The sequence below is a fragment of the Conger conger genome, chromosome 4 (genome assembly GCF_963514075.1).
Source record: "Conger conger chromosome 4, fConCon1.1, whole genome shotgun sequence".
NCBI lineage: Eukaryota > Metazoa > Chordata > Actinopteri > Anguilliformes > Congridae > Conger > Conger conger.
The window spans coordinates 22,296,184-22,323,491 of record NC_083763.1 but is presented as its reverse complement, the minus strand read 5'-3'; the positions used below and the strand labels follow the sequence as shown (position 1 = coordinate 22,323,491).

At 41.1% G+C, this 27,308-nt stretch overlaps 1 protein-coding gene across 2 annotated transcripts; it reads left to right on the top strand.

Moving 5' to 3' along the window:
• The first annotated feature begins 1,568 nt into the window (after positions 1-1,568).
• On the top strand, positions 1,569-19,093 carry ptbp2a (polypyrimidine tract binding protein 2a). 2 transcript variants are annotated; one of them, XM_061238169.1, is made up of 15 exons: positions 1,569-1,685; positions 3,164-3,194; positions 6,221-6,293; positions 7,820-7,992; positions 8,434-8,577; positions 9,318-9,482; positions 10,470-10,580; positions 10,680-10,878; positions 12,821-12,898; positions 13,617-13,732; positions 15,737-15,770; positions 16,168-16,260; positions 16,435-16,651; positions 16,729-16,806; positions 17,544-19,093. In XM_061238169.1, exons 1-15 carry the CDS (start codon positions 1,678-1,680, stop codon positions 17,671-17,673), a joined length of 1,650 nt encoding a protein of 549 aa, XP_061094153.1. In that variant the 5' UTR covers positions 1,569-1,677; the 3' UTR covers positions 17,674-19,093. The 2 variants fall into 2 exon arrangements, with proteins under 2 accessions (XP_061094153.1, XP_061094154.1); XM_061238170.1 differs by lacking the exon at positions 12,821-12,898.
• The last annotated feature ends 8,215 nt before the right edge of the window (positions 19,094-27,308 follow it).

Below are 27,308 nucleotides of genomic sequence, written 5' to 3'. Positions count from 1 at the left end.
CAACATGACAGACTATTGAAAAATGTATCTTATTCCTCCTAAACAGCCCACTAAAATATGTTTCATATTGGATCTGCAACGCCTTTATTGAAAGTTCTGTGAGCCAGGCTAGCTGCGCTGACATTCACTGCAAGCCTCTCCATAGAAACGGAATGAAATGCATTGTTTACATGATTCGCACAACAGGTCGGGACCACCTGAGAAAAATAGATTTTTTTATTAATAAAAATTGCCTGATTTTAATGACCGTGTGTTTATTATTAACTTAAAAATGACATTGCAAATGTTTTGAAATATAAAGCATATACAGTAGATCTTTTTTTCAGGGGAAAAAGACGTCTTATACTGTGTATGTCACCCGGATCAGAAAGGTTTCTTTGTCAGCTAGCTACATTTCAACTTCAACAAAACGGATACATTTCATAACATCACATTTGCTGTCTTCCACCCAATGACAGTTTTTTGTCAGAGGATTTTTTTGACAGTGATTATGTTACTGTCACTGGAGTCCCAGAAGAAATACAGCAACATCCTAACAAGCTGCAGCGGGTCTAGCACACCACCAGTCAAACCCCAGGAAAAACCAACAAGCTTATCAGGGGTTTCAATCAGCCCTGCCCTGGACTACTTTAACAGTCAATGGAAACCTTCAATGTACAACAACAACAGAAATACTATCGCACACTTGAGTAGTACAAAGTACTAACATCGTTGTAAGATCCTGAAAAATCAGCTGTAACATTCAATATAAAATGCACATAATTTGTATTGGTACAACAACTGCCTGAAATTTGCGAGACGCCATGTGACAGACACTGAAACCTTCTGGAAGACGATTGTGGTCTGATGATACGAGCAATGAGGACTTTGGCCTGTAAGCAAAACACTATATTTGGTGTGAACCAAACACAATCCATCATCCCAACATGTTGTAGGTGAATGATTGTAAATATAATTGCAATATATACTCACCAAGCACTTGATTAGGTATTTATTAGACTTATTTGTTAGACTTCTACTGCTGTAGCCTATCTACTAAGAGTTATGATGCGTTGTGTGATCCTCTTCTGCATACCACGATGTGTGGTTATTTGCGTTACTGTCATCTTCGACAAGTCTGGCCATTTTCCTCTGACATCTCTCATTAACAAAGCATTTCTGTCTGCAGAACTGCTGCTCACTGAATTTTTTTTTGTTTTTTTGCACCATTCTTTGCAAACTATAGGGACTAGTGTGGGTGAAAATCCCAGGAGATCAGCAGTTTAATATTATGTATTTCTCATCATGAATGTGGTGAATTAATTGTGTTGGTCAATGGATTAAAATTTAAAGCTGCAACAGGAAAGAAGCTAAATTCAATTGTATGAAGTAATGAAAGAAAAATATTTAATTTTACTTTTGCAAAAACCTACTGGAATAACAAGCTGCTACCATTCCTCTAAGTTTGTAGGTCTGATTCCCCTAAGAATTGAAAGTAGTGACATATCTTTACACATTTCAACATCTGTGGCACTTGCTGTCCGAGTCCATCCAACTTCCGCTCGAATTCCCGTAAGTTATTCGGCCATGTTCGGCTATTTCCGTGTAGTCTTCCACCTCCATTTTGTCGTCTTGCGTGCTGTTGGCAGAGGAACTGTAGATACTGAAGATCTTGTCGTAGGGACAGATTCTCCGGCAATGGACGGGTATGTTTTTTTTTTTTTAATTTATTTTTTTAACTGTGCTCGTATAGCTGATACTTCAGTCTGAAATGAAAAGTGAAAATCGTTTCCACGCGAAGCCGGATCTCGTAAAGCAAGAAAGTAATATAACTAGCTAGCTAGCTACATACCTGTAGCAAGTGGGCTAGCGAACTAGCTGGAATGGTCACGTTACTTTTCGGTGGATTGTTGCTCTCTGGTGATATATTGTGATAGCTACTCAACAAGCAAAGTAACTAACTTAGTCTCACCCATCACTGCTGTTTTAAATGTGAAATCAATGGCACGCTTCTATGTATCCTACGCGGACTATGCTAGCTAGGTATCACTAGCTAGCCATATAGTTAGCTAGCTAGCCAGCCAGCCAGCCAACCATAAAGCCAAGGTGCGCCGCCGGTTGCTTTGTTTTAAGGGTTGGGGTTTAATCATTTTCAGTGACAATATGGTCCTATATAGCTAGATGGGTAACTAGTTCAATGTAGACATTGTCGTGGATCTTTGAGCCGAGCATGCCTTACCATATTGTATCGCCTCAATAGTTTGTAAGTTAAACTGGCCAGCTCGTACACCTCTTCTTTCCTTTCCGGAAAAGATGCATATTCTCTTGCTCTCCTCATCCAGCTAGCTAACTAGCTAGCTAACGTTAAGCTAACGATAGTTGGCAAGAGTGTGAAGCTTTCCGAATGCAGTCGGTCTGTGAAATTGGTGACCATTTGGAGCTCCATACTGATGGGGCCGCGAATGTACTTGGTCGTCGCTAGCTAGTCTGTTAACTTGGATAGTTAGCCTAGCTAATTGGATAGCATCACTCATAAAGTTGGGCGGTAACTTAGAAGCTGCAGAAGCCCATATGGAGAAAGGCCTGTGCGGGCACATAGCCAGGTTAGCTAGCTATCCAGTTATCCACTCCTGGACTGCGAGAGCAAGGCCCTTCCCAGTCTGATTTTTGTAATGTTAATGGATATACTAATGCACACCTGTCTATTTACTGATGACTAACTTAATGGACATCATTTTACGTTAATAACAATGTTTGCTAACAAACGATTGCGTCGAATTACTTGCTTGTAGTAGCTAGACTGAGTAGCGTAAGTTAGCTGTCTAGCTACTGTGAATGGCCCTCCTCCCTACCTAACGTTGAGCTTTCAGTTTTGACAGGGCGTTTTGACAGCTAACGTTGGGTCAGATGTCATTTGTGTACTTCATTGACATTTTAGCACACGCAGTGCATGGGTAACGTTAGTTTTGGGTTAATTCAAGCTTGTTCGAAAAGTTGGCTGATCAGTCCGTAAATGAAAACGTGCATGACTCTCCACCCATCACAATTCCGAAGTTTGATTTAACGCGTTAGCTGACTGGCAAATTAGTGCTTTGCTTAATTTTTCTGATCAACATACTTGCTAGGTAACTTGTAATAACTAATATTGTTTCCCTTCCCCCCCCCCCCCCCATTTTTTTCCCAGCATTGTCAGTGATGTTGCTGTTGGCGTAAAGGTGAGCATTCCTATTCATTTTCAAAACCAATGGAAGATTTGAACCGTCAGTTGAAACTGTTAACCACTGTTCTTATCCAGAGGCATTTGTCTTTTTTCACGTTAGAATTAGCCAAACTGGTGCATCTTTAAAGATGCGTTATATTGGCTCATTTGTAATGTATTTAGGCATATTATCCGCAGCTTATTGCAGTTGTAAGAGAAATTGTCTAAGATGCTGAAAACCTTTTGTACAGACCTGCTTTGTGACAAATAATACCTTGATTAGGTATCATCGGATCCTTTTTTCTTTTACACTGGAAGAATTTGGAGTAAAAAAAATATATAATCTTAAATGTGGCAAGTATTGTAGATAATAGTACACATTCAGAAAGCAAAGTTGTGCCTGAAATTAAATGAAACTGCCAAAAAGCTTTCTAGATTAAAAGTTTTGTGCATTACGATCAGGTTTAGGTTTTGATCAATATTTAAAGAAGCCAAATGCTCCTGGTGGCATATCAGGTGATTCTTGGGAGGGAAGAACACACAATAGAGCCACTGACTACACATTGACCAAGTGGAATACACCTTGTGAAAAAGAAGTTGAGCATATGGTTTGACATTTGGTACTTGAATTTTGAAATTATTTTCTATGAAATTAGAAAAGCACAAGTTTTTGTGATTACCTGTGTAATTAAAAATATGTTATCTACAGACTTTCAATTGGTAGTAACAAGTAACTATTGGGCTGCTTTAATTTATGAATGAAAATCCGTTAGATAGCTAACTGGCTCACTTTTCTTCTTCAATATTGGCCTATTGTCAGGCTGTGCCAGTATTTGGTATTGCCAATTGACACCAATATGATGAATGAATTACCAGGGTAATGGTGATTCTTTTCTGCAGACCCCCTGTTGAAAGCCAGGGCAGTATAGGCGAGTGGACTGTAAGCAAACTTACAGCCCACTAGCCTATACTTCCTCCTACACTTCCTCCTCATGTCCCTTTGAAGTTGAATTACTGGTTGTCATCGCAGCACCACACACAGTGCACCAGAAGAATGTGATGGGAGTGGGTTTAGGCCATGGACGCACTTGGTCTTCAAGACATGAATGCACGCCCTTGGCTAACATAAACTGTAACGCACCCGGAAGTAAGCTGGTACTGCACACATTTGCACTTTGTGGACTTCAAGGTGCCTCATTGCCTGGCCCCTCTCATCCTGCCCAGTTTCTATTCATGCTCTATGGTGAGAATGGGGAGATAGAAGTGGGATTTGGACTTTAGGTATGTTAGGTATTTAATAGACATTATTTTATTAGATTATTGGTCTTCTGCTGCAGTAACCTGTCCACTTCAAGGTTTGACGTGTTGTGTGTTCAGCGATGCTGTTTTGCCTACCACTGTTCTAAAGTGTAGTTATTTGAGTTACTCTTCCCTCTACCTCTGACCTCTCATTAACATGGTGCTTTCACCCACAGATCTGCTGCTCTCTGAATGTTTTTTGCACCTTTCTCTGTAGACCCTAGAGACTTGTGCATGTGAATCCCAGGGGATCAGCAGTTTCTGAGATTATCAAATTGGGCATTGGGCATTTGTTATTCTTTCTAATTTTTGGTCTGAACAAGGACTGAACCTCTTGGCCATGTCTACATGCTTTATATTGAACTGCAGCCACATGATTGGATGATTAAGTATTTGCATGAACAAGCTGGCATAAAGGTGTGCCTAAAAGTGGTCACTGAGTGCATTTTATGATTTATAGTTGAGGACACATTTATAAGCTATTTACTGCCAACAAAGTTTCCCAGTAACCAAAAGGTTTGGGGCAAGTTGTTAATTAGTTTTAAGTTTGTTGCCTTTGCAAATAAAGCTGCTTCATAAACCTGTTTTTTGGCTAAATGGTTGTCATGAACCTTGTCATCTGGTTTTGCTGGTAATTTAAATTTAAATTCATTTATTGCATCCCTAGTTAGTTCAAATTATTAATTGCCATTTCTTCCAATGCATTCATGCATCTTTTTAAATTTACAATGGGTAGTAACAAGTTGAATAGTTTTAATAGCAGACATATTGGCATTGATAAGATCATGGTGTGCCTGGCATGTTTTGTGCATGTGCAAGTAATTAGGTGGTATTTACATGTCAATCAAGAATATAGATGTGATTTGTAATTTAGTTTGAATGATCCAGGTTTTCATGATTTAACATTGTATATAAAGGCCTATGGCATATCGAAAGGTTAAATGTATGGGGCTAGTTCCATTTAGTAGTGACTGGCTCAGAATATTTGAATGTTTGTAACTGAGTAACAGCTCCCATAAAATGGCTCATAATGGTTCTGTTTCAATAAATTATTTCTGTTATAGGATTTCTTAATTCAGTTTTTCATCAGAAAAATAATTTCTTCAGTGAAAAATAATGCCAATTTTCATTCTCTGGGAAATTATCTGAAAAACAGAATTTGCAATAACGACATTGGTCATCTTTAGTTCCTACGCTACAGTGCATTTGTATTAATATTTGATGCCTACTTTTTTCGAGTTGGTTTTTAGGTACTTATTTACTGCAGTTATTTCCCAACATACACCGGTGTAGGCCGAGAGAAGTTTTTTTCGTCAGAGGTGGCGTTATTACATTCAATTTATTTGTGGGATGTGGCCTTAAGGGGTTCGCATTCAATTTATTGCCACCATAAAAACGTAAGCGATAAAGAACAATTTAGTGGAATTCACTCACAGACAAAACCAAGATGTCCTATTAGAAAGTTAGGTTTGTAATGGCTCCACATTTGCCCGTTCACCCATAAGTCACTTTTAGCGGCGCTCTGAGCACGGTGCTGACTGAACCCCGGACAGCTCGCTGTCTTTGGGGAGAACAGAGGCTCCCGATGAAATTACACCATCTGACACCTTAGACTTGCAAGATTAAAACAACACAAAGGGTGCAACGCAGCCAGTGTTTTATGTTGTCGTTTCCTCAAACTGTCTTTAGAGAGCTGTATTTCATCTGGCCTTACTGTGGAAATGGTGTCTCCCTCTTTTGCAGAGAGGATCAGACGAGCTGCTGTCTAGCAGTCTGTACAGCAGTCCGAGCTCTGGAATGAGCAATATCGTCACCGGTAAGTCCCCCCCCCCCCCCCCCACAATTCAGTGAACTCTCGTTCTTTGCCCTTTCAACAACATTAAAGAATGTTTTTTTTGTTTTTTTCCCCCTCCCCATACTCCTGCTATCCTCTGTCCTCTCATAGTTGTGGTGCTGCTGGAAAAAGTGCAGTCCTTGTATGGTATCCTCTGCTGGGAAGACGCTTGCCAGCAACATTTTGCTTTTTTGTAGGTGTGCTCCCACACATGCAAGATTGAAACTGTGATTATGTATGATTTGCCCTTTAGTCCTAAAATGCATATTGTCTTGTGAATGATTTTTATGTTGAGAGCTGAAAATCGTTTGGCATAAGTGTGGGGTGGTGTGGGGTTGGGCAGGGTGGAGTCCAAACCTTGGAGAGCCGGTTGAATCATTATTTCTGCTAAAAGTGTTGTCACTATTATTGGGCGGACGAGAATGTTGTAACGCTTGTGTTTACAGTAACAACGATTTGTTTTCGAATATTGTTCACAATCGGGAATGACAGTGCAATATTAGCCAGCCATGTCAACTCCTCAGTCTTGCCACGCGCCTCAAAACAAAGCAAAATTCATGAGTGCCTGCGAATCTGCCGTCCGTTGCGGACCACGCATTGTAATCGGCTCCCGCGTTATTTGTCAGTAGTGTGAGGGAGCAGCTGTCATGTAGCCTTTTCTGCTGCTAGTAATAGTTTCCAGCGTAGCAATGCGCTGCGTGGCTTTTCCGCGGCTGTCAGGCTGCCCCTCAGAGGGACTGTTGTTCAGGTGCTACATTCTGCACGCGAAGCGCAGTCTCCCGTCACAGCCACTTCACGGCTCAACTGGCGGGCTGCAGAGTTTCAGCAAGCAGCAGCTGGCAGAACACACTTTAGGGTACAGGTGTCGGTCTCTATTCTCGCAGGCTGATGAAGGACATTGCACCACAGGCACAGGCCTACAGGGTGACCCCAAATTGGGAGTGAAACGTAAACGCTGGGAATAAACCCTTGGTTGAAAGGAATGAGAAGATTGGGAGAGGAGAACAAGTAATATCATTCTCTTCTCTGGTGCACTATGTGAACAATTTTCCTTAGGTGCATATTGGCTCCTCATATTGTCAAAATGTCCGCCTGCCTTCCTATTTCGTGCTTCTATACGGCAGGGAAATTTGGAATTTCTGTGAACACATATTTTTCACTCACGGACCACATCCTTGTATCGCTGCAAAAGAAATCCATTTGTGGGTAACCCAATCACAGGAGATGATGTTCTCCCAATTAAGATCAAATCTGAAATGAAAAAGAGCGGTGTCGGGTTTCATAACACTGGCTTAAGGGCACCACAGTAATACAGTAGAGGAAAGATTAATCTGCACTTTTACTACACTTTAAAAAATGCTACGTACCTGTAATGAGGGTATCTTTTCCACGAGCATTGCTGTAGAACCAGTTAAAGTTCAGTTAATAGCAGATGAATGTACAGAATACCTGCTTGTTTTGAGGTACCTGACATGCTTTTTTTTTTTACCATGTTCTTTCATTCACAGCAAATGGAAATGACAGCAAAAAGCTGAGAGTGGAAGACAGAATGGACTGCCCCCCCTCTCGTGTCCTTCACATCCGAAAGCTCCCCAATGAGGTATCGGAGACAGAGGTCATTGCCCTGGGGCTGCCTTTCGGGAAAGTCACCAATATCCTGACGCTCAAAGGGAAAAATCAGGTGTGTGGCTTACCTGTGAAATGCATGCCTCTCATCTTCGCTCATTTGTGGACCTCATGTGGTGAGATTCAGTATACGAACATCATTCTTGGAGGCAGTAGAAAGGGAAATTGTTGGTCGCAAGTGTTTGTTAGTTGTCTACTGAATATAGACAAACCGACACTGTACCAAAACACTGTATAACTGTACAATTATTCAAGCTCATTGGTTGAAAATTGGTTTTAATTGCCACAGCCAATGGCATTTCAACGTCAGCGTGTTTACAGAGAACGGGGAGGGATAAACAGTGTTTGAAGATGTTTGAAGCTGCTATTCCTCTCTTGACCGTTAGAAGTCAGAAATTACCTATTAAGGTTAAGGTTAAGCTGGACCTACTGAATGCTATAAGTCTTTGATATCCATGGGTGTGCCAAGTACGATTGAAGGCCATTTGACTTGCAGGCATTCTTGGAGCTTGGGACTGAGGAGGCAGCAATGACAATGGTCAACTACTACACTGCTGTTACCCCTCATGTTCGCAACGTGCCTGTTTTCATCCAGTACTCCAATCACAAAGAGTTGAAAACCGACAGTGCCGGAAACCAGGTTGGAATATTTGGTTTATATGTTATGTGTCGTGTATGGGACTTTTTCAAGCTGATGTGCTGTTAATTAATTCTAATTTGCAGTTGTCTAATATTGAGTCTCGTAACTGGGGGTTGGCAGCCTGTAATTGGTTGTGATATCACTCAGGAAAATTGGGTTTCTCTTGGTTTATTAAAGTTTTGGTTGGGTTGAGCCATATCGGAGAGATTGACGGCATTATTAGATTACTTCTAAACTGTGTAGCCAGACCCTGTACGTCCAGGAGTTTCTGGTCATATGGCAATGTTATTTAAGCTTAGTTCTTGCAAAAGACTCCCACATTTACATAGGCAGAGTAATCATGCAAGTTATTAAAATAATAGGCTTATGTCTGTGCATAAACAAACAAACAAAAATGAGTCACCAGTGGTTTATTAAAGTAATTGCAGGCTGCTAAAAGGAGGCTGTTTGTTTTCTTCATTGATAGAACATGAAAAATCACTGTTTTGGACAACAAAGTGAGAAGATGAAGAGTGTTGAGCACTCAGTTAGAATTGTCAAAATTTAGAAAAGGTGGCATTGGAATTTAGAAAAGTTGTTAGTTTGGTTGAAAGTCATACAGCACCACCAGTTGGAAAAAATTAGTACGGAGCTGTGTGTGCTCGACATTTCTCAGAAATTGCCATTCGATCACATTGCTGGCCTGTTGGGCTAAGCTGGCTAGCTTCACTCAGGCCATGTGTTTGTCTCCCTTCTGGAAGCGAGCTCAAGCTGTCCTTCAGGCTGTATCGGCTGTCCAGGCAGGAGGAACACCCACGTCAGGCTCAACGGCCAGCGAGAGCGCGCTAACTCCCGCCCCGAGCCCCGTCCTCAGAATAATCATCGACAACATGTTCTACCCCGTCACACTGGACGTCCTTCAGCAGGTCAGTGGATTTGTGTATCAAATCTTTTCCGTCGTGTTGCCTCTTTGTGGTGTAGTGGTCCTGGTTGTCCGTGATAGGGCCCGTGATGGAGCTTGCGGTCCAATACGTAATTGTTTTGAATTCACACTTTTCTACGTTTTTCTGAGCTTTTCTGGTGGATATGAAACTCCATACTTTCTGGTCCTCTTGGTTGGCTCAATTGCACTCGGCAAGATCAATCGAGCGCGGCAAAGTATTCGAATCCGAACTGATTACGAGTCTGAACCATGTCTGCTCGCCATACGCATGTATGGTTTGGGCCTGACACATACGCTCTCCTCCAGTTGTACCTCAGCCTAGGTCCAGACCGGCTTCCCGATGTGATGGCAGGTGTAGGGCAAATCGGTCAGAGGAGAATGAGCTGTGTTTGTAACACTGAGGACCTCCAAAGGACATTTGTTGCTAAAGCGGGCCTCCAAAATAGGAATGGTGCTGTGCCTTAGTGTTGGGTAAAGAAAGGACAGGTTTCTTACTGTTTTGTTCTCGCTGTAATGAACAGCGCTTCCCGAGCAGTGTGTGATTGCGCAGTGGTCCTTAACTGGATGGATTTGCATAGGCGGAGGCCCTAATACAAGCAGACGCTGATGTGCTGCTCCAGGGTCTGCAGCCGGATAGCACTGCGCAGAGCAGACCAGGGGCGGTGCGCATTATGCAGCTGGGGAAACGTCGCTCACAGTATTGATGAAGCTAATTACCCAACATTAAACCCTTTATTTCCACAAAAGTGCAGATTTAAAGACATTTCAAACAAGGCCCGTTATTGTCCTACACTTAAATGCTCATTATGCGCGATTTCATTGCTGCCAGCTTAACTAGAATAAACTAGTTTTCCTGTTTGCTCTTTCTGCAGGCTGTTTAGCTTTGGCTCAATTCTTTTGAAAGATGACCTTGTTTGCAGAACCGTTTGCACTAACAACCGCATTCCGCCCCTCTCCCTCTTATTGGTAGATTTTTTCGAAGTTCGGAACGGTCATGAAGATCATCACATTCACAAAGAACAACCAGTTCCAAGCTTTGCTGCAGTTTAATGATCCTGTGAACGCTCAGCAAGCCAAACTGGTGAGTGACTGAGAGGACATCCGCTCTCTTCATCTCTTTCCAAAGCGACTGGGAGGCTATTTACAGAGCTGTGATCAGTGCTCCCCTTTTGCCGTGTAGGCCCTGGACGGTCAGAACATCTACAACGCCTGCTGCACATTGCGCATCGACTTCTCCAAGCTGGTCAACCTAAACGTCAAGTACAACAATGACAAGAGCCGGGACTACACCAGGCCGGAGCTGCCCGCGGGAGACGGGCAGCCGGCCGTGGACCCGTCGGTCGCTGCGGCCTTCAACAAGGACTCCACCTCGCTGCTCGGTAAGCGGGGAGGCGGGGGTGCCCTCCATTTCCCCATCATCAGGGCTCAAGGGCTGAAGCCCGTCAGCCCTCTCGCTTACTAACTCTCTCCATGGCTATCTTAACCAAGTTAAACTTATACAGTGAGGACCAGAAGTAATTGCACAGTGACTCATTTTTTTGTTATTTTAGTTCTGTACTTTTGCACACTTTGGTTTGAAAGGATGCGATGAAGAGGGTGAAGTTCGGACTGTCAGCTTTATGTTGAGGGTGTTTTCATCCATAGCGGATGAACCGTTTAGAAATTATTGCAAATTTTGTACATAGCCCCCCCCACACACACACATTTTCAGGCATCCAAACATATAGAACAGTTTATCATAATGTAATCTTTTTATTTTATTTTTGTATTTTTTTTACTTTGTTCGCATATCCTTTGGGTATCTTCCCTGGTGATGCTCTGCCAGGCCTGTACTGCAGCCATCGTCTCATTGTTTCGGGGACCTATTGCCTTCAGTCTCCTGTTTGATTCAATTGGATTCAGAACCAGTAATTGACTTGGCCAGTCAAGGATTTTACTTTTTGGCCATCAAAAACCCCTTAGTTGCTCTAGCATGTTTTCGGGTCATAATCTTGTTGCGTGATGAAGTGCCAATAAGTTTGGAGGCACTGGCAGCCATACAGGTCCAAGCCATAACACCCCATCCTCCATGCTTTGGATCATGGGCATTTCCTTTTTCTCCATACTTTTCATCACTTTCATCGTCTTGTTCCAGAACTCTTGGGGCTCTTTTTTAATATCACCTTTCTGTTCTTCATCCCCATCAGTGGTTTGCATCACCTTCTCTAGTCCTGCTGGTGTAGTTTTATGCGTATGGTCGACTTTAACTCATGTACCCCTGCATCCAGGACAGTGTTTTATTCGGCTGTTTAGGGGGGGGTTTATTCACCATAGATTATTCCCCAGTCATCAGCTAGAGTGGTCTTCCTCGGTCTACCGGGTCTTTTGACATAATTGAGTTCACCAGTTTTTTTTCTTGTTAATAATTCACCAAACTGTTGAATTGGGCATGCCCAGGGTTTTTGCATGTTTGTGATTGATTTTCATTTTCATTTCATTATGGCCAGCTTAATTTTCATCAACACTGTCTTCCTCATGTTGTCACACCCCAATAACAATCTCCAAAGGCAATCGCAAAGTCTAGAATCAAGGCCAGACATCAAAAGCTCTCTTCTGCATTCACTAACAACACAAATGAATACTCCTGCATAATGAAACGCATCTGTGAATCCAATTCAATGAATTCAACAAATACTTGTAGTGCCTTAAAATGGGGGGGACCATGTACAAACGGTGCTAACATTTCTAAATGGTTAATCAAATATGGATGAAAATTCCCTCAAATTAAAACTGACAGTCTGTACTTCAACCTCCTTGTCATTGTATCCTTTCAAACTTTCAAAAAGTGCTAGAGTACAGGACCAAAATGTGTTGCTGTCCAATTACTTATGGTGCTCACTGTTTGTCCTGGTCTGTATCTAAATTTCTCGACACCTTTCACCACAACCCCATCGCGTCCGCCTCCCCTGGTACGGGGGCCTTTAAAGAGGGGGTCATTCAACACCCCGGCAAAAAAAATGTCGGAGATAGTCTTCTTTTGCGTGACTTGCCACTGTCTAGGATGTACTGGACTGTTTGAAATTGAGGTGAAGCGCGGTTGTGATGGGCAAAAAGAAGGAGAGAATATAATGGAATTTGGGTTGATTTATAGCCTGCTCCTCGCATGCCAGAGGAGCCTTTGAGGTAATTGGGCAACGTTTAAACAGTCTTTAGGGGGACATAATGTAATGCTGATTGAGAATTATACTTGGCCAGTGAATTTGTTTTCTCGTACTATATTGTACTAGACTTTAAAAAACAGCTCCCTCTGTCAAAGGAATTTAATGCACACATTTCCCTTAGGTACTCCATCTGGAATGGTAGCTCCATATTCTAGTGGTGGAGGGTTTCCGTCTTCTCTTGGCTTTGCACAGGGTGGAGGTACCTATACTTCCATTATGATCTATTCTTTCTTTCTGTTGCTAACACCATTTCTATCATTCTGAGAACATACGCAAGTGTAGTTTTGTCTCTTGCAGTAAATGTTTATTTTTTGTTAACTGCATCTCAAAATGTGTGTTGCACAGCTTTGCATCCCAGTGGCATATGCCTAAACAAACACTGTAACTTTTGAATGCCATTTGGGGAGAGATTCAGTAACTGTCACAGGCAACTTTCTTATTAATTTTTACTGCAGGTTTTATTCACCCTACACCTTACTGGAATGTGTTTGCAGATCATTTCTTAAGTGAGCCAAGGTGTTTATATGGTTCAGGCAATTACATTGAAACACAACTGGAAACTAACACCAAAGTTGCCTACAGTTTCTGTTCAGAATTCAGTCCAACCTAACCACATACCCGATCAGAAACAGATTCTAACACCCTATGGCCATCTAACACCCTGTCTCTCTTGCAGCTGTGGTGACTGTTGTAACTCTTGCATTGTGAGAGGGCTATAAAGGCCGAATTGAGCAGGGTTGCGGTGGAATAAGATGCGAGCGAGTTCCACGCACACGCGTATGTGCGGTTGTCTTGTTGTGGTGGACCTAGGTTAGGTTGCAGGGCAGTGCCGCAGCTTGGACTGAGTTGGCCTGGCATGCCCACCCCTCCCGCAGGGTGATTGGCCACCGGGTTTGATTGGCGTTTTGCCGTTGCAGGAGCCTTGAGTCCGCTGAGCGCGGCGGCTGCAGCAGCCGCTGCCGCTGGGAGGGTGGCTCTGTCCGGGCACTCGGGCTCCAGCGGCGTTCTGCTCGTCAGCAACCTCAACGAGGAGGTCAGTGCGTCTCCTCACCGCCGGTCCGCTCACACCCCTTCTGCAGCCTGGCCTTGTGTACCATTGTCTTTTTCTGTGTGCAAATACCATGGGTGGAATTTGTGTATTTTTGGGCAGAATTTTTAATAAGTTAAACAGTTCGTTTTGGTTAATTATATTTTTTAAAAACTTATATATTTTTTTGCTGTTGCCAAATTAAAAACCCTGTGTAATTACTTATATTGAAAAAGTGTTTTTATCTATAAGGCTTTTCGGCTTGGTGATCCGTTTGACCATATTTGTGCTAACCTTTCCAAATTAATTCAATAGTTTATGCAATATGTAATATTTAATCTGTAATATAATGATAATGAAAAGTAGTTTTTGTACCATTAATTATACTTTGTCCGTGACATTTTTTCTCTTATTGCTTGCCTTTGTTATGCCCTTTCTGTGTGAGCACTTTTATGGAATACATTTTTCTTCCAAGGTTCTCTCCGTGAGAATTGATAAGGGCTTGTTCCCAGCTTCTCGTCTGTTTTCCTTCCAAATTTTGGTCACTGCCTCTTAAACACCCTCTCTTCTGTTCTCCTGCTTAATTGTTGTCTTCGGTCTTGTAGACACTAGTACTAGCACCAACAAATTAAAACCGCTATTGTGTGCGTAGCCTTTCCTTTTGTATGACTGTGTGAACTGCTGATCATTAACTGTTGGTCGTTTCTCTCTGGTTTGCCTTATCTCTATGCTCTGAAAGCTGGTGCCAAATGTGAGACTTACTCTTGAGCAGGGATCTCAAACTCGAATTGTGGCTGGCTTCTGATGCCTTCCTGAATTTAAGTGCTTAATTTGGGTCATTGATTGGCTTAAAGAGTATGCACATCATGCTTCAAAGTCCTAAAGGAAAGTGCAAAAACCAGCAGAGACTGCGGCCCTTAAAGAATATTTAAAAAATAAGGCTGTCGAGTTTTTTCCCTGTACAGCTGCATGGCACAGACTGATCCTAGTGCACGTTGTTTAGCAATATACAGTAGAACCTCAGAGATCCGAACCTCAGAAAACTGAGAAGTCTGGTCAACCTGTGATGGATGGAATCAGAAGTATATCATCAATATAAAATCACAAAAAGAAACATGTAATTAAGTAAGTTAATTGAGAAAACATGAAATAAGTTCACAATTAGCATAAAATTCACTGTTGGATGGAAGCGAGAAGCAGGCAAATTTTGCCAATTGCCAATGCAAGCAGCAGCTTTGAAACCTTGTTGCTTTGCCAACTTCACTTTACGGATTTGTAAAGCCTATTGTTGGTTGATTGCACTTCATATGACCGCTAGCCCACTGTTTGGGCAAATGTCATTGAAGTTACTGGTTCATTTAGGCTCAAAATGTACTGAACTGAAATAAATATTTATTTATTTCGGAAAGTTGGTTTATTTCAGAGTTCCGAACGACCTTCATTGCCGATGTGTTTGGTTGTCTGAGGTTCTACTGTACTTGCATTTCATACACTGCCTCGCCTCTCAAAAGCTATTCAACCCTTATCTTCTGTTATGGTCACAAGCCCTTTTCTTTCCTCGTTATTATAAGCTGTTATTTGTTGATATGAATGTATTTTGCCCATCTTTGTCTTGGGTGACTGCATTTGACATAATTGTTTTTGTACGTGTGTGTATATAAAACACAAACCAGCCATTTTCTGACCAAACTTCAGCATTTTCTGTATACTGACTGAAATTTTATTTTTTGTTCCCCATTTTTTTTTATTCTGCATTGCTATGCCCTTTCCCTCCTTCCTTCCTCTTTTCACCCATGTTTATCCACCTCCCTCTTCTTTTTCATTACCCCCTCCACCTTAATTTTATTTATGTTTTTTTTTTTTTGGGGCCTTGGACCCCGATTAACTGCCTTGAACCATGATCCATGACCGCCTCACCATTCTACGGGAAACCACCCCTCGTTATGGATGATCTGTTCATCTCCGCTCTTCCTCGACTCTGCTCTCTTCCTGTCTTCTCTCCTTCTAAAGATGGTTACGCCCCAAAGTCTGTTTACCCTCTTCGGTATGTTATCGTTAGCACTCCTACTTTTTATCTGTTGTTGTTGTTGTTATTATTATTATTATTATTATTATTATTATTATTTCATTTAAAGCAGTTGTAGCTGTAGTATCTTTCTTTTTGATTATTTTAATTTGGTCATGCCTCTCTCTGGCTTCTGCAGTCTCTTCATAGACAGGTTTTTAATGCATGGTAAAATAATTTAGCATGTAGTTTTAGTTACCATTTCATATAACTTGTTTTGGGCGTGTATCATATTCTCTTCAAATGTCTATTTAGATTTTTTTCTGAATTATTTTCAGTGAATGCTCTGTCTTTGCGATCTAAATTTCAAGCTTCTGAGCTAACTGTTCCCCAATATCCATCTTTCTTCCTCTTCACTGCTTTTCCGTACTTTTAGGCGTTTATGGTGATGCTCAACGCGTGAAGATACTGTATAATAAGAAAGACAGTGCACTTATACAAATGGCAGATGCAAATCAAGCCCAATTAGGTAAGATCCTATGCTTATACAGAATCTTTGTATAGATGTTACAGAAATTTGAATTGCTTGGTTGTAAAGTTATCACTCTTCCAGAGAAGGAGCAAGTAAACTTTTTACCTTTAACTGTAGTCCCTCACACAATGTCATTGTGAAATGGTAATTATATTTCTGTTTCTGTATCAGCAATGAGTCATCTAAACGGTCAGAAGATGTATGGAAAAATCATCCGGGTGACTTTGTCGAAGCACCAAACGGTACAGCTACCAAGGGAAGGACTGGACGACCAAGGGCTCACAAAAGACTTTACGAACTCTCCGTTGCATCGCTTCAAAAAGCCCGGCTCGAAGAACTTCCAGAACATCTTTCCTCCCTCCGCTACCCTCCATCTGTCTAACATCCCGTGAGTGATGAACGGATTGTGTGCGTAGAGTGTCTTTCCATCGACAGTTTAAATTCTAACCCTTCTCCATTTTGCAGACAAGACGTAACCGAAGAAGACCTCAGACTACTGTTCTCCAACACCGGTGGCACTGTGAAAGCCTTCAAATTTTTCCAGTAAGACCTCTCGTTGCCACAGCTGTCTAAGGGCGGGCGTACATTATATGGCTTCCTCGCGGGTTACGACATCAGGAGCTCAGTTGGTACCCTGGCACTTTGCGAGGTCAGACTGTGACAACCGATCGGATGACGGTATAGGCTTGGGATCCTCAACTCCAATCCAAATCCTACCCAGGTTTTCTTTTCTCCTTGGTAATTAACTGAACAAATAGTGCTACTGATTGGCCTGACTGTCTTCACACCTGACTCTCAGGTAAAGGGAGGGTGGAAAACCAGCAGTTCCCGGCCCTCAAGGACCATGAGTTGAGGAACAGAGGTTTGGGCTATGCAGCCTCCCAACCAGATCTGAAAAACGACATACACAGAAACCTGATTGGTCAGCGGGAATCGAAGGCCTCTCGCAGGATTAATGGAGTTAAGCTAGCTCCTTGACCTTCGCCCTGCACTCATGAAGTTCAATCCGATGGTGTCCATGTTTTTGACATATAAACAAGCCTATAAACCAGGTTGGATCGATTTGGCAAGGTATCTCATACCTAGTTGTTAGGGATATTAAGACCTAAAGTGGTTCTTACGATTTTGGTCCAGATTTAATAAAATGAAACAATCGGAAGCCCGCAACTGGTATAATGTATGCCTGCCCTCCATTAAAAAAGTGTGAGAGCACTCGCCTGTTCACAATTCTGTGAGAATAGATTTTCCATCTAATTGTGACTTCTTTTTTTTTTCTGCAGGGATCACAAAATGGCCCTGTTGCAAATGTCGACTGTTGAAGAAGCGATACAAGCCCTGATAGACCTCCACAATTACAACATGGGAGACAACCATCACCTGAGAGTCTCCTTCTCCAAATCCACCATCTGAACACAGCGCCCATGCTGGTCCACGTCTTCATGCTGTCTAGCAGCATTACCCATTGACTTTTTCCGGACATTGGGGACCACTTTGACACATTACGTTGCGTCAGTCATTCCTTAAGAAAATATGGATTATCAAGTAAAAAACATTTGAGAAAATGGTTATACTTGGTGTGCTTTCACAAGACGATTCCCACCCACCCTCCCTCCTTGATATGTTAAGCCAGCCATTAACCTCTTCCCATTTCTTCATATGAAGGAAGCGAGTTGGGTCCTCTCTATTATAATTAGTTGACAATATGTGCCTTACTTGATAAAATAGTATCATCACTTTTACATCTGTACAATTGATAGTAGTCGGCTGTTTAGGCACATTGGATCTGATGGTATTTGATGTTGATTTGTAAAAAAATAATTTTTTTTTTCTCCCCATTTTTGTTTATCTGTACAGTTTGTGAAGTTCGGCGATTTGAAAGTGTATTCTTGTTTAGCTCTGATCTAATTTTTCATTTTTTGTTTTTCTTTTTAAATTCATCTTTGGTTGTTACAGAATGAAGAACGGTGGAAAAAGATTTGGAATGAATGGTGACGCTTGAAGAAACCATGATTTTGTAATGCATACTGAGGGGCTTTATGACAACAGAAGGTCGAGTTTTAACCTGGGTTTAATTGCAGTAAGATCATTTTAACCTTTTTAAAACCTTGTTTACACTCCGTACCCACCGCTGATTATAGTATAAATGTTGCTTGTGACTGAATATACTTTAGGTGTTGTTCAACCTTCCCTATGTGCATTTATTGCCATTTTTTTGTTTGTATTCAAGATTTAAAATGGCTGTGGTTTTCTGAGCATGTACTGACTGGTCTAAATAGTTCTGGGACAAACTGCTGTTGCATGCATTTGTAAAAAGCTAACAGAAGTGAGCCTATAGTGATGTCATCGTGTGGCAGTTTTCTGAAGAGGACAACCTGATGGGACCAAAGTTTATGTGCCTTTAGTCTTAATTTACATTGCATTGTAAAAAAGAAGAAAAAAAGTAAGAAAAAAAAATCCTTTTTTGAACCTCAAATATTTTGTATTTCAAAAAATAAGCATTCAGACTTTATAGCAAACATGGCTCATATTTGACAAGAAAATTCTTTGGACGGTTATTTGATCACAACTGTATCCACCCTCGTTTCAGGAATGAATCTATGACCCAATCCCCATCCCCTTCCAACAAAAACCCCCCACCCTACACTTCTCAGATACAGTAGGTGGTGCATCTAAGAACAATAATACAAACGATGGCTGTCTTGAGGGGGGGAAAAAAGAAGAAAAAAAAGTCATGTATATTTTCTATATTAGTTGAGTTTTTACATCTTTAGTAATGTAAAATTCAGTATAGTTTGGAAGCGGCACAATTAAAGGTTAATTTTTCTAACAAGTTGGGAGGTTTGATGGCTGTGTTTGATTTCTCTCTTGCGTGTACTCTGCTTTACCTCTGTAGCATGCTCAATAAACACTTCTGTAGCTCTGTGTTCACCTCCTCTGTCTCTCTGCCGCCTCTCTCTCCTCTCGTTCACCGCCCCACTTTGCTTCTGATATCATGTTCTTTGCCAGGGTGGGAAAGGCGCACCTCATTTGGATAAATTGCCAATCAAGTTTGGGTATGCGGCGAGTGGAACCACCAAAATGTGGTGAAAACGATTTCCCACCCTGCTATGCTCTTGCTTCAAACTGATCTACCTACTTGCCTTACTCTTTGTTTTGTCTCTTCAGTTGTATCTACTAATCAGTCTCCTAGGGTCCCATGCTTCTCTGCTGCAAATCCATCTCTCACCTTTCTGCTGTGAAGGCCTCTGTCTTCAACCCTCTCTCTCGGGGGAAAAAAAAGCTTGTGCAGCATTCTGATATTAAGCATTTTTGTTTGATGCTTAAAATATCAACTATTTTCTCGTTTTTATTAGTACAAAGGATATCTAACCGCTCCCAGTACACGCATACTGAGAAATATGAATAGCAGTGTGTATTTATGTATGATGGACTGGTCACTGAAGAACGTGCCTGAACGCACGGTTCTCAGTGTTAAGACAAATCAGGAGTGCTTAATCTGTCAGAGTGCCTAAGGAGTATCTATACGCTGTTTTCAAGGCCTGCACTCTGCTGATGGAAAGTAAACCACAAAAGCCAACAGATGTGGCCTTCAAGAACTGGAGTTGTGTGCATAATTGCATGACATGATTGAATAGGATGAACAGACAGGGTAAAAACAGACTTATGAAAACCACCCTTTTGAGATGTTGTTCAGTACTCTTCCCGGGCGCTAAGGTGAGAGTATTTTGAGATCTCTTGGTCTGACCGTGGCTTTCAAGACTAGTTTAGAGCAGATGGTGCACAAATTAGAAGTTGCATGGATGCTTCAATATAATCAGTACTAGCTATCAGACAACGATCCGAGGGTCCAGAGTTTTTGCTCCGAATTGATGCCAGTGATCTAGTGATCTATAGACATTATTGCAGGATTTGAACATAACCTCACCCAAACATTTATGATTTCACTGGATTAATGTGACGTTTTAGTGCACTTAATCCTGTGACCTGAAAAAATTAGTTTTATATTCCTAGACCTAGAGTTCAGCAATGCAGTAATGCGACTTCCAAATTCGCTTCCCAAAGTAGAACTATTTAAACGCTCAACATTAAACATTTTAATTATGGCCCCATTAGCAATATGTACACGTCTCAGAATACTTCATTTTCTGCAGTGTAATGCATCCGATTATAACTTGTTCATTTGTAAGAACAGGGTAACGTCTTCGCAGATGTATGGCTCCGCTCCATCTATCCATATTCGTAACAGTGTACAAAGGGTCCAAGTCATTTTGTTTTCCAGAATTCTGATTTGAAATATGAAGTTTGCTCTTTTCCCCTGAACTTTTTGAGTTACTTTGAAATCCTTGAGTCAAGTCTGTGTAGCGGCCTTCCATGATGGACGTCCTGTCTGCTTGTGTCTGATGAAGACAATTCCCCAGCCTCCCGTGGACTCGAGATCTGTATGGTGCGATTCATCACGGTGCATCGCCGCTTTTATTTTGCACACTTAAAGCAGAATGCTTGCGCTCTCTATCTACCTATATATAAAAAAAATGATACTATAAATCAGAACATGGACCGAGACCAAATCAATACTTTGTCTAACCCATGAATCATGGTTTAGACATCTGTTTCCTTACACCATATCAAAATCAAAAAAGGTGCCTAGATTTTTCCACTGGCTGGATTGTTATTTGAACAAAACAAAAATGAAATGACGCAATTTGTGTGTAGAAATTGCATGTAACATTTACTGCAGTAAAGTTGAATCACTTAAAAAACTTTACTTAATTTGCTTAGTTTCACATTACGTGATTATTGTTTGTCTCTTGACATCGAAGTACTTATGTGGTGACAATAACATTTATAAAATTTGAAATGCACTCAATAAGCACTGCTTGCTCTTAAAACTTGTTTTTTTAGTTCAGAGTAACATAACCCTCTTATATGAGAGGCAGACAAAAGCGTTATCATTGGTGGCAAAGGATTAGTCTACTTGAAGTTTCAATATGAAGTGAAATCCGATCAGAAACTAAGGCATGGGAGAAGCTTAATTAAGGTTTTGATATTATCCACCTTAGATATTTATCTAAATATTAAAAGTGCAGAGAACACTTCTGTGGAGTGAGGTGTGTTTGTGTAGAACTACACAAATTAGATGCCTTTATCGTTGTGGACATTGACATTGACAAATGAAGTAATTTATTCCCATTTCTTAAGAATAGCCCAGTTTAATATGCTATGTTAAACAAATAATGGTATATTTTTAGTTTTTCATATAATGCATTATCAAGAATGATCTTTTTGTTAACTAATTTTCCTCAGGCATAATTAAGATGAAATTCACTAACATGACATTATTTTGTTTATATATTTTTTGTTAATATCTTTGGATATTGTGTGCTCCTTATGCTCCTTACTTTCTGTTTTACAAAGAGATCATTTGTTTTGAAATTACTGTGTAGGTATCGGTTACCTTGCTGGTATTGCACAGACAGGGAAACTTTTTTTAACTTAGGCCACAGAGTTTTGTGTTCCGCCTTTGTCAGATCTGGGCTCCCTGTCCCAGTTAAAAATGCTTGTTAGCGAGACTATCGTACATTTTGGTGTCACTCTTCGTATCTCGTAAAATAATTGGGAGAAAAGGCAGGTACAAATTAAAATGCCACTGCCACCACAGGAGCAGCATCCCCACCTCAGTCCACCCAGCCAATCCAAAAAACCAACACCCCCACCTGAGTCCACCCAGCCAATCTGAAAAACCAATACCCCCACCTCAGTCCACCCAGCCAATCCAAAAGCCATTCTCTCGGCCAGGGGCCTGTTCAATTGGAAAACGTTTTGCTATGGTGGGGGCCTGAATCAATAATGAAGTGGGCCAATGATTTAAGCCTGGAGAATGTATAGAATGGCATGGCATTCTCAGATGCTAGTAGAAAACCATACCTACATCAGTCAGTCTGGATATTATATCAAGAGGATATTCTATACGCCACCATTTCCTTTTAAATAACATTTTGCTATGTTTTGTTGTGGCTGAACGTGAATCGAGCTTCTTATAAGGCCCAATGATAAGGTAACGTGCCACAGCCATAGTGATTACGATGAATCACAGCTGTAGCTATACCTGTGAGTGGGGCTGGTGCTGCCACTTCAAACTATGTATGTTTCAGACATACACGTGATGAGATGAGGCTACATTCACGACGGAAACTGCACCACAGCCTCTGTAATCCCTCCACATGAAAGTACTACAATCTACTGTGAAAGTACTGTGTCCTTTGTCATGTCCAATGCATATGGCATGCCACAAATAATGCAATGACTGACTGACAATGTCTGAGGTATTTTAATGTTCCAACTGATCCATCTGAAATGCATTCTTACCATTGCAAAGGTTTGCTGAATCATTGACCTAGCCCTGACAGATACATGATTTAAATTGATTTAAAATACATGACAGTTACAGTTTGTTCTGGGGTCAATATATGGACTAAGTAGCCATGACTTTAAATATGGTGTCCTACAAAAGTTGATGGTTATAAAGCATTTCTCCTGCTTTCCTTGTGCCTCTCATTTATGTAGCTTACAATAATAAGATCCAGTGACTAAATAACACAGTTATGTCATGGGACTGCATACAGTAACTGAACATATTTAAAATAGACAAATTGAAATAATATATTTCTCGCATTTGTGTTGTGTTGTGGAACATTCATATGCTCTTAAGATTCAGACCACCACCAAAATAGTACAATGCGCCAGCATTTGAGTTAAAAGCCGGTTTGTGCTGTTTTAAGTGCAAATGCATTATTCAACACCAAAAATTTACAGCACTGATTATTTATATCGAAAGAGCCCCGATTCCACCGTCTAAACCATGTTTATACAAACAGGATTACGTCAGACCATGAAACTACCCAACCAAAAAATATTCCATTTGCACGAGACAAAACTAGCGATTTCACTTGTGCCCAGGCATGTTTGCGATTGCGTTGTCACCGATATAGGGCCGAAGCGTCTTCCTCCAGATCTCTGTGCAAAGCTAGCTTTGGGCTGGGGTGTGAAGAGAAACAGCTGGTGACATCACATGCTTTAGAGGAGAGTGTGTGCTTGTTGACATTCCCGTATTGGCAGCAGAGATTACAGCATGGGAATGAAGAAGCATAAAAAATAAATGTGTGTAAGAAAAAGAAAATACAAAAATGGAAAAAATCTAATAATTGTCCTAATAATAGAAAAGACTAATATTTGGAAACATACTGTACAATCAGTCAGAACAAAGATTACAAAAAAATACAGCGTCAATAAAGTGAAATCTATGGAACTGTTAATAAATGAGATTCAAAGTGGTGCCTACTGATGGTGACAGTATTTGCTTATGTGCTCCGAGGGAAGGTTTGTGCTCTGCTGCAGACAACAGCCTGGATGTCCCTCCTGCTTACTTCCCTCTGAGACTGTTGCTTGCTGCTGGCAACAACTTTCTGCACTTTGTGTTGACAGCATGATGCATTTCTCCAGCCCACTGCTCAAACGACATATAAAGAAGCAAAGGAAAAAAGGTGTTATTCTACTTTCAGTTGCAGTGTTTTTACACCCCCCCCCCCCCCCCCCCCCCGCCCCGAGTTGTAAAATTACATTATCAAAAAAAACCCAAAAGAAAATCCAAAATTTCAAAGGCAAATGTGTCACCAGTCTCTAACATCCATCCATCCATCCATTATCTGAACCCGCTTATCCTGATCAGGGTCGCAGGGGGGCTGGAGCCTATCCCAGCATACATTGGGCGAAAGGCAGGAATACACCCTGGACAGGTCGCCAGTCTATCGCAGGGCACACACACCATTCACTCACACACTCATACCTACGGGCAATTTAGACTCTCCAATCAGCCTAACGTGCATGTCTTTGGACTGTGGGAGGAAACCGGAGTACCCGGAGGAAACCCACGCAGACACGGGGAGAACATGCAAACTCCGCACAGAGAGGCCCCGGCCGACGGGGATTCGAACCCAGGACCTCCTTGCTGTGAGGCGGCAGTGCTACCCACTGCACCATCCGTGCCGCCTGCCAGTCTCTAACAGTACTATTTTAAATTATATGAGAAGACTTACTGTCAAATTTCTTCTTTTGGAAGAATATTTTGAGGGTGCCGTCCACAATGTAACCACCTAACAGACTGATTGGAATGGTCAGCATGGTGCTGGATTTGAGATATCCACTCTCTCATATACAGTAAAACTACAATATCAATCAGACATTTTAAACACTAAAACTCTGGGGGAACTTACACTATTTGCACGTGATACGCAGTTGCTATCATCAATGAGATATCTATTGTGTTTTATAATTGGTGGTATAAAAATAAAAATGTACATATCTCACTAACTGACCTGCATTGCTTATGAGTGAAAGTTTCCTGTCATATCATGATGTTGGCTGTCATGGTGGCCACCACTGAAGGATATAAGAAAAACCTGTTTCAAACATAAATCTTAATGGGAATATTATGTGGGGATTGGTGATAGCAACATAATGTTTTATTCTATAATCAAGGATCAAGGATTGCAGTTTAAGAATTATAGAGAGTGGTTTTATCTTGGAGTCACCTAGTCTAGAACGGCCTATGCGGCCTGTAGCGTAGTGGTTGTCTCCTGCTTAGTTTAATCAACTGTAAGTCGCTTTGGATAAAAGCATCAGTCAAATGACATGTAATGTCATGTAAAAAAAAGAAAAGAACAACATAACATGGCACCTCCATAACAGCAAACCCTTTGGAACAGTGGCACAGTCCTTACTGACAAAAGTTTTTGCTATACACACCATCAATATGTTTGGTGGCAAAATGGAATGCACACAAAGAGAAGCATCTCATACCTACTACCTACAGTTGTCGTTCATTGATGTTTTGGAGTTGTTTTGCTGCCAGTGGTCCAGGGGCACTATTTAAGATCAATGGCACAATGAATTCAACAGAGTACCGGGAAATCTTGGCAGACAATCTGGTTGCCTTGACTAGGAAACTGAGTTTGGTCGTAGGTAGATTGTCCAACGGGACAATGACTCCAAGCATACATCACAATTCACACAGAAATGGTTAAGTAAAAACAACAGAAATGTTCTGCAATGGCCATCTCAGAGGGGGGTATATCCCAAGGATATCAATGATTCTGTTTATCAAGTTCAGCATGCAGGAATGGTCAAAACACCCTCCAAATGTGTTCTCTAACCTTATCACAAATTATAAGAAAATACTCATGGCTGTCATCTTTTGGGGAAATTGTTTAATTAGAAAAAATGTAGGACTTTGGTTGATTCCATTGAATCATTAATAAAGCACACTACTTTACACATGTTGGAAAATAAAGTTTGTAAAAAAATAATAGTCAATAATTGTATTGTTTTTTAGTTTACAGCGCTTTCTGTGCATATTCATCTTCCTGTACAGATTCTGCACCAATCCCACTGTACCTTTTCAGCACAGACTCCTACTGGGGGAATCAATCAAATGTGCTTTGGGGTATATGCAATATGGAACCTCTGGATTAATATGGTGGCATACTCCAATAAGGGTTATTTTGCTTGCTGCATTTGAATACCAATGAAAATTTGTTTTCATGGAGTGATTGACACCATTGATTAATTCTGGTTCGTCAGCATAAATAGCAGCCATTTTATGCTAAGAGTGTGGTTTGGATTGCACATTTCTGGCACGCTAAATTCAGTCTAATATTCTCCATAGAAGCTGCAGGATGGCTCATTATGTTAGGCCACTGTCTTGATGCATGGATGGGCCCATCAGTCTGCTACTGAATCTGGACCATGCCAGCACTGACTGTGGCTGGTAGCCCAGAATGGTGGCACACAGTTGGCACCAGTGGCGCCAAGGATGGCATGGTTTCAACTGGCTGGCATAACACTTACAGCATCTCTTCGCTCTGTAGCAACCCCTGCTGGCTGATTGGGTGCTGGCAAATTAATCTCTGGAGTTGAACATGAAAACTCTTCACCCGACTCATGTCTGTGCGAGCTGGGCTTGCCAACTGTGTTGTTATATCTTCTTGTGCTTCACTGGAGACCATTCATGTCTGCACTATCCCTAATCTACCATTAATGTAATAATATGTAAGGTATGAATTATGGATGCACCAATATCAAAATTTTCCTTGTCATGTCTGATAATTGATCATCACCGATAATTTATATGATTTAATTTTGTCTGTTTGAGAAATATGTTCATACCATAATCTGTTCCAATCAGAGTTTGGAAATGTAAAAAAAAATCATAATCTCTTAATTTCCCCACATTCAGACCAGGCAAAACTGTAACTTTGCCATAAAGTTTCTTGCAAGAAACCGAGGCCATCAGTATCTTAAATCAAACAATTTATAGGAGCAGGTTTATTACTTGCTACTAGGGCTGTGCCGGCATTCAGTATTACCACTCCCATAACAAATTGACAATGGGGTCGTGAAAGAATTAATGGTGTAATCCTATGATTGTCGATTTGTGTCATACTGATTGAAGTTTCGCCCAATGCACTGGCCAATTGCATTTGTGGATGATGCGAGTGTGCTGTACACAAACTGACGCCCCCTCTTCACGTGTCTCTTTGAAGTTGAATTGCTGCTTGTCATCACAGCCCCTTACACAATGCGCCAGAGAGAATGGGAAGGGAGAGGCAGTCTTAGACCCAGGGACTGTTGCTGATATAACAAGTTATTTAACCATTAAAAAATATTGACTGATTGTTGTCTAGTAGTTATCTATTCATCAATTATTAATATATGTTTGATTTAAATGGTCTTATCGTATAATTTGACCAAACGTATTGATACTAAATAAGTTATTGTTAATCTTGCTAATAATGTATATTTCAGTAACATACATTTCATTGCATACATTACATACATTTGTCCTGCTATTGCAGTTGCTGCCACCTCTTTGTTTGGCTTATGCTTTGTTATTAGAAACAAAAAAACAAGAAATGTTAAATTACGTCTCCTAGTAATCCTAATAAATTTTGGTCCGGTATTGACCAACTGACTTACACAGGCTGCAATGT

Coding starts and splice junctions, on each gene's coding strand:
- ptbp2a (XM_061238169.1), top strand. Junction 12,899..13,616: donor TGGCTTTGCACAGGGTGGAG/GTACCTATACTT, acceptor TTGCCGTTGCAG/GAGCCTTGAGTCCGCTGAGC. Junction 16,652..16,728: donor CTCCATCTGTCTAACATCCC/GTGAGTGATGAA, acceptor TCCATTTTGCAG/ACAAGACGTAACCGAAGAAG.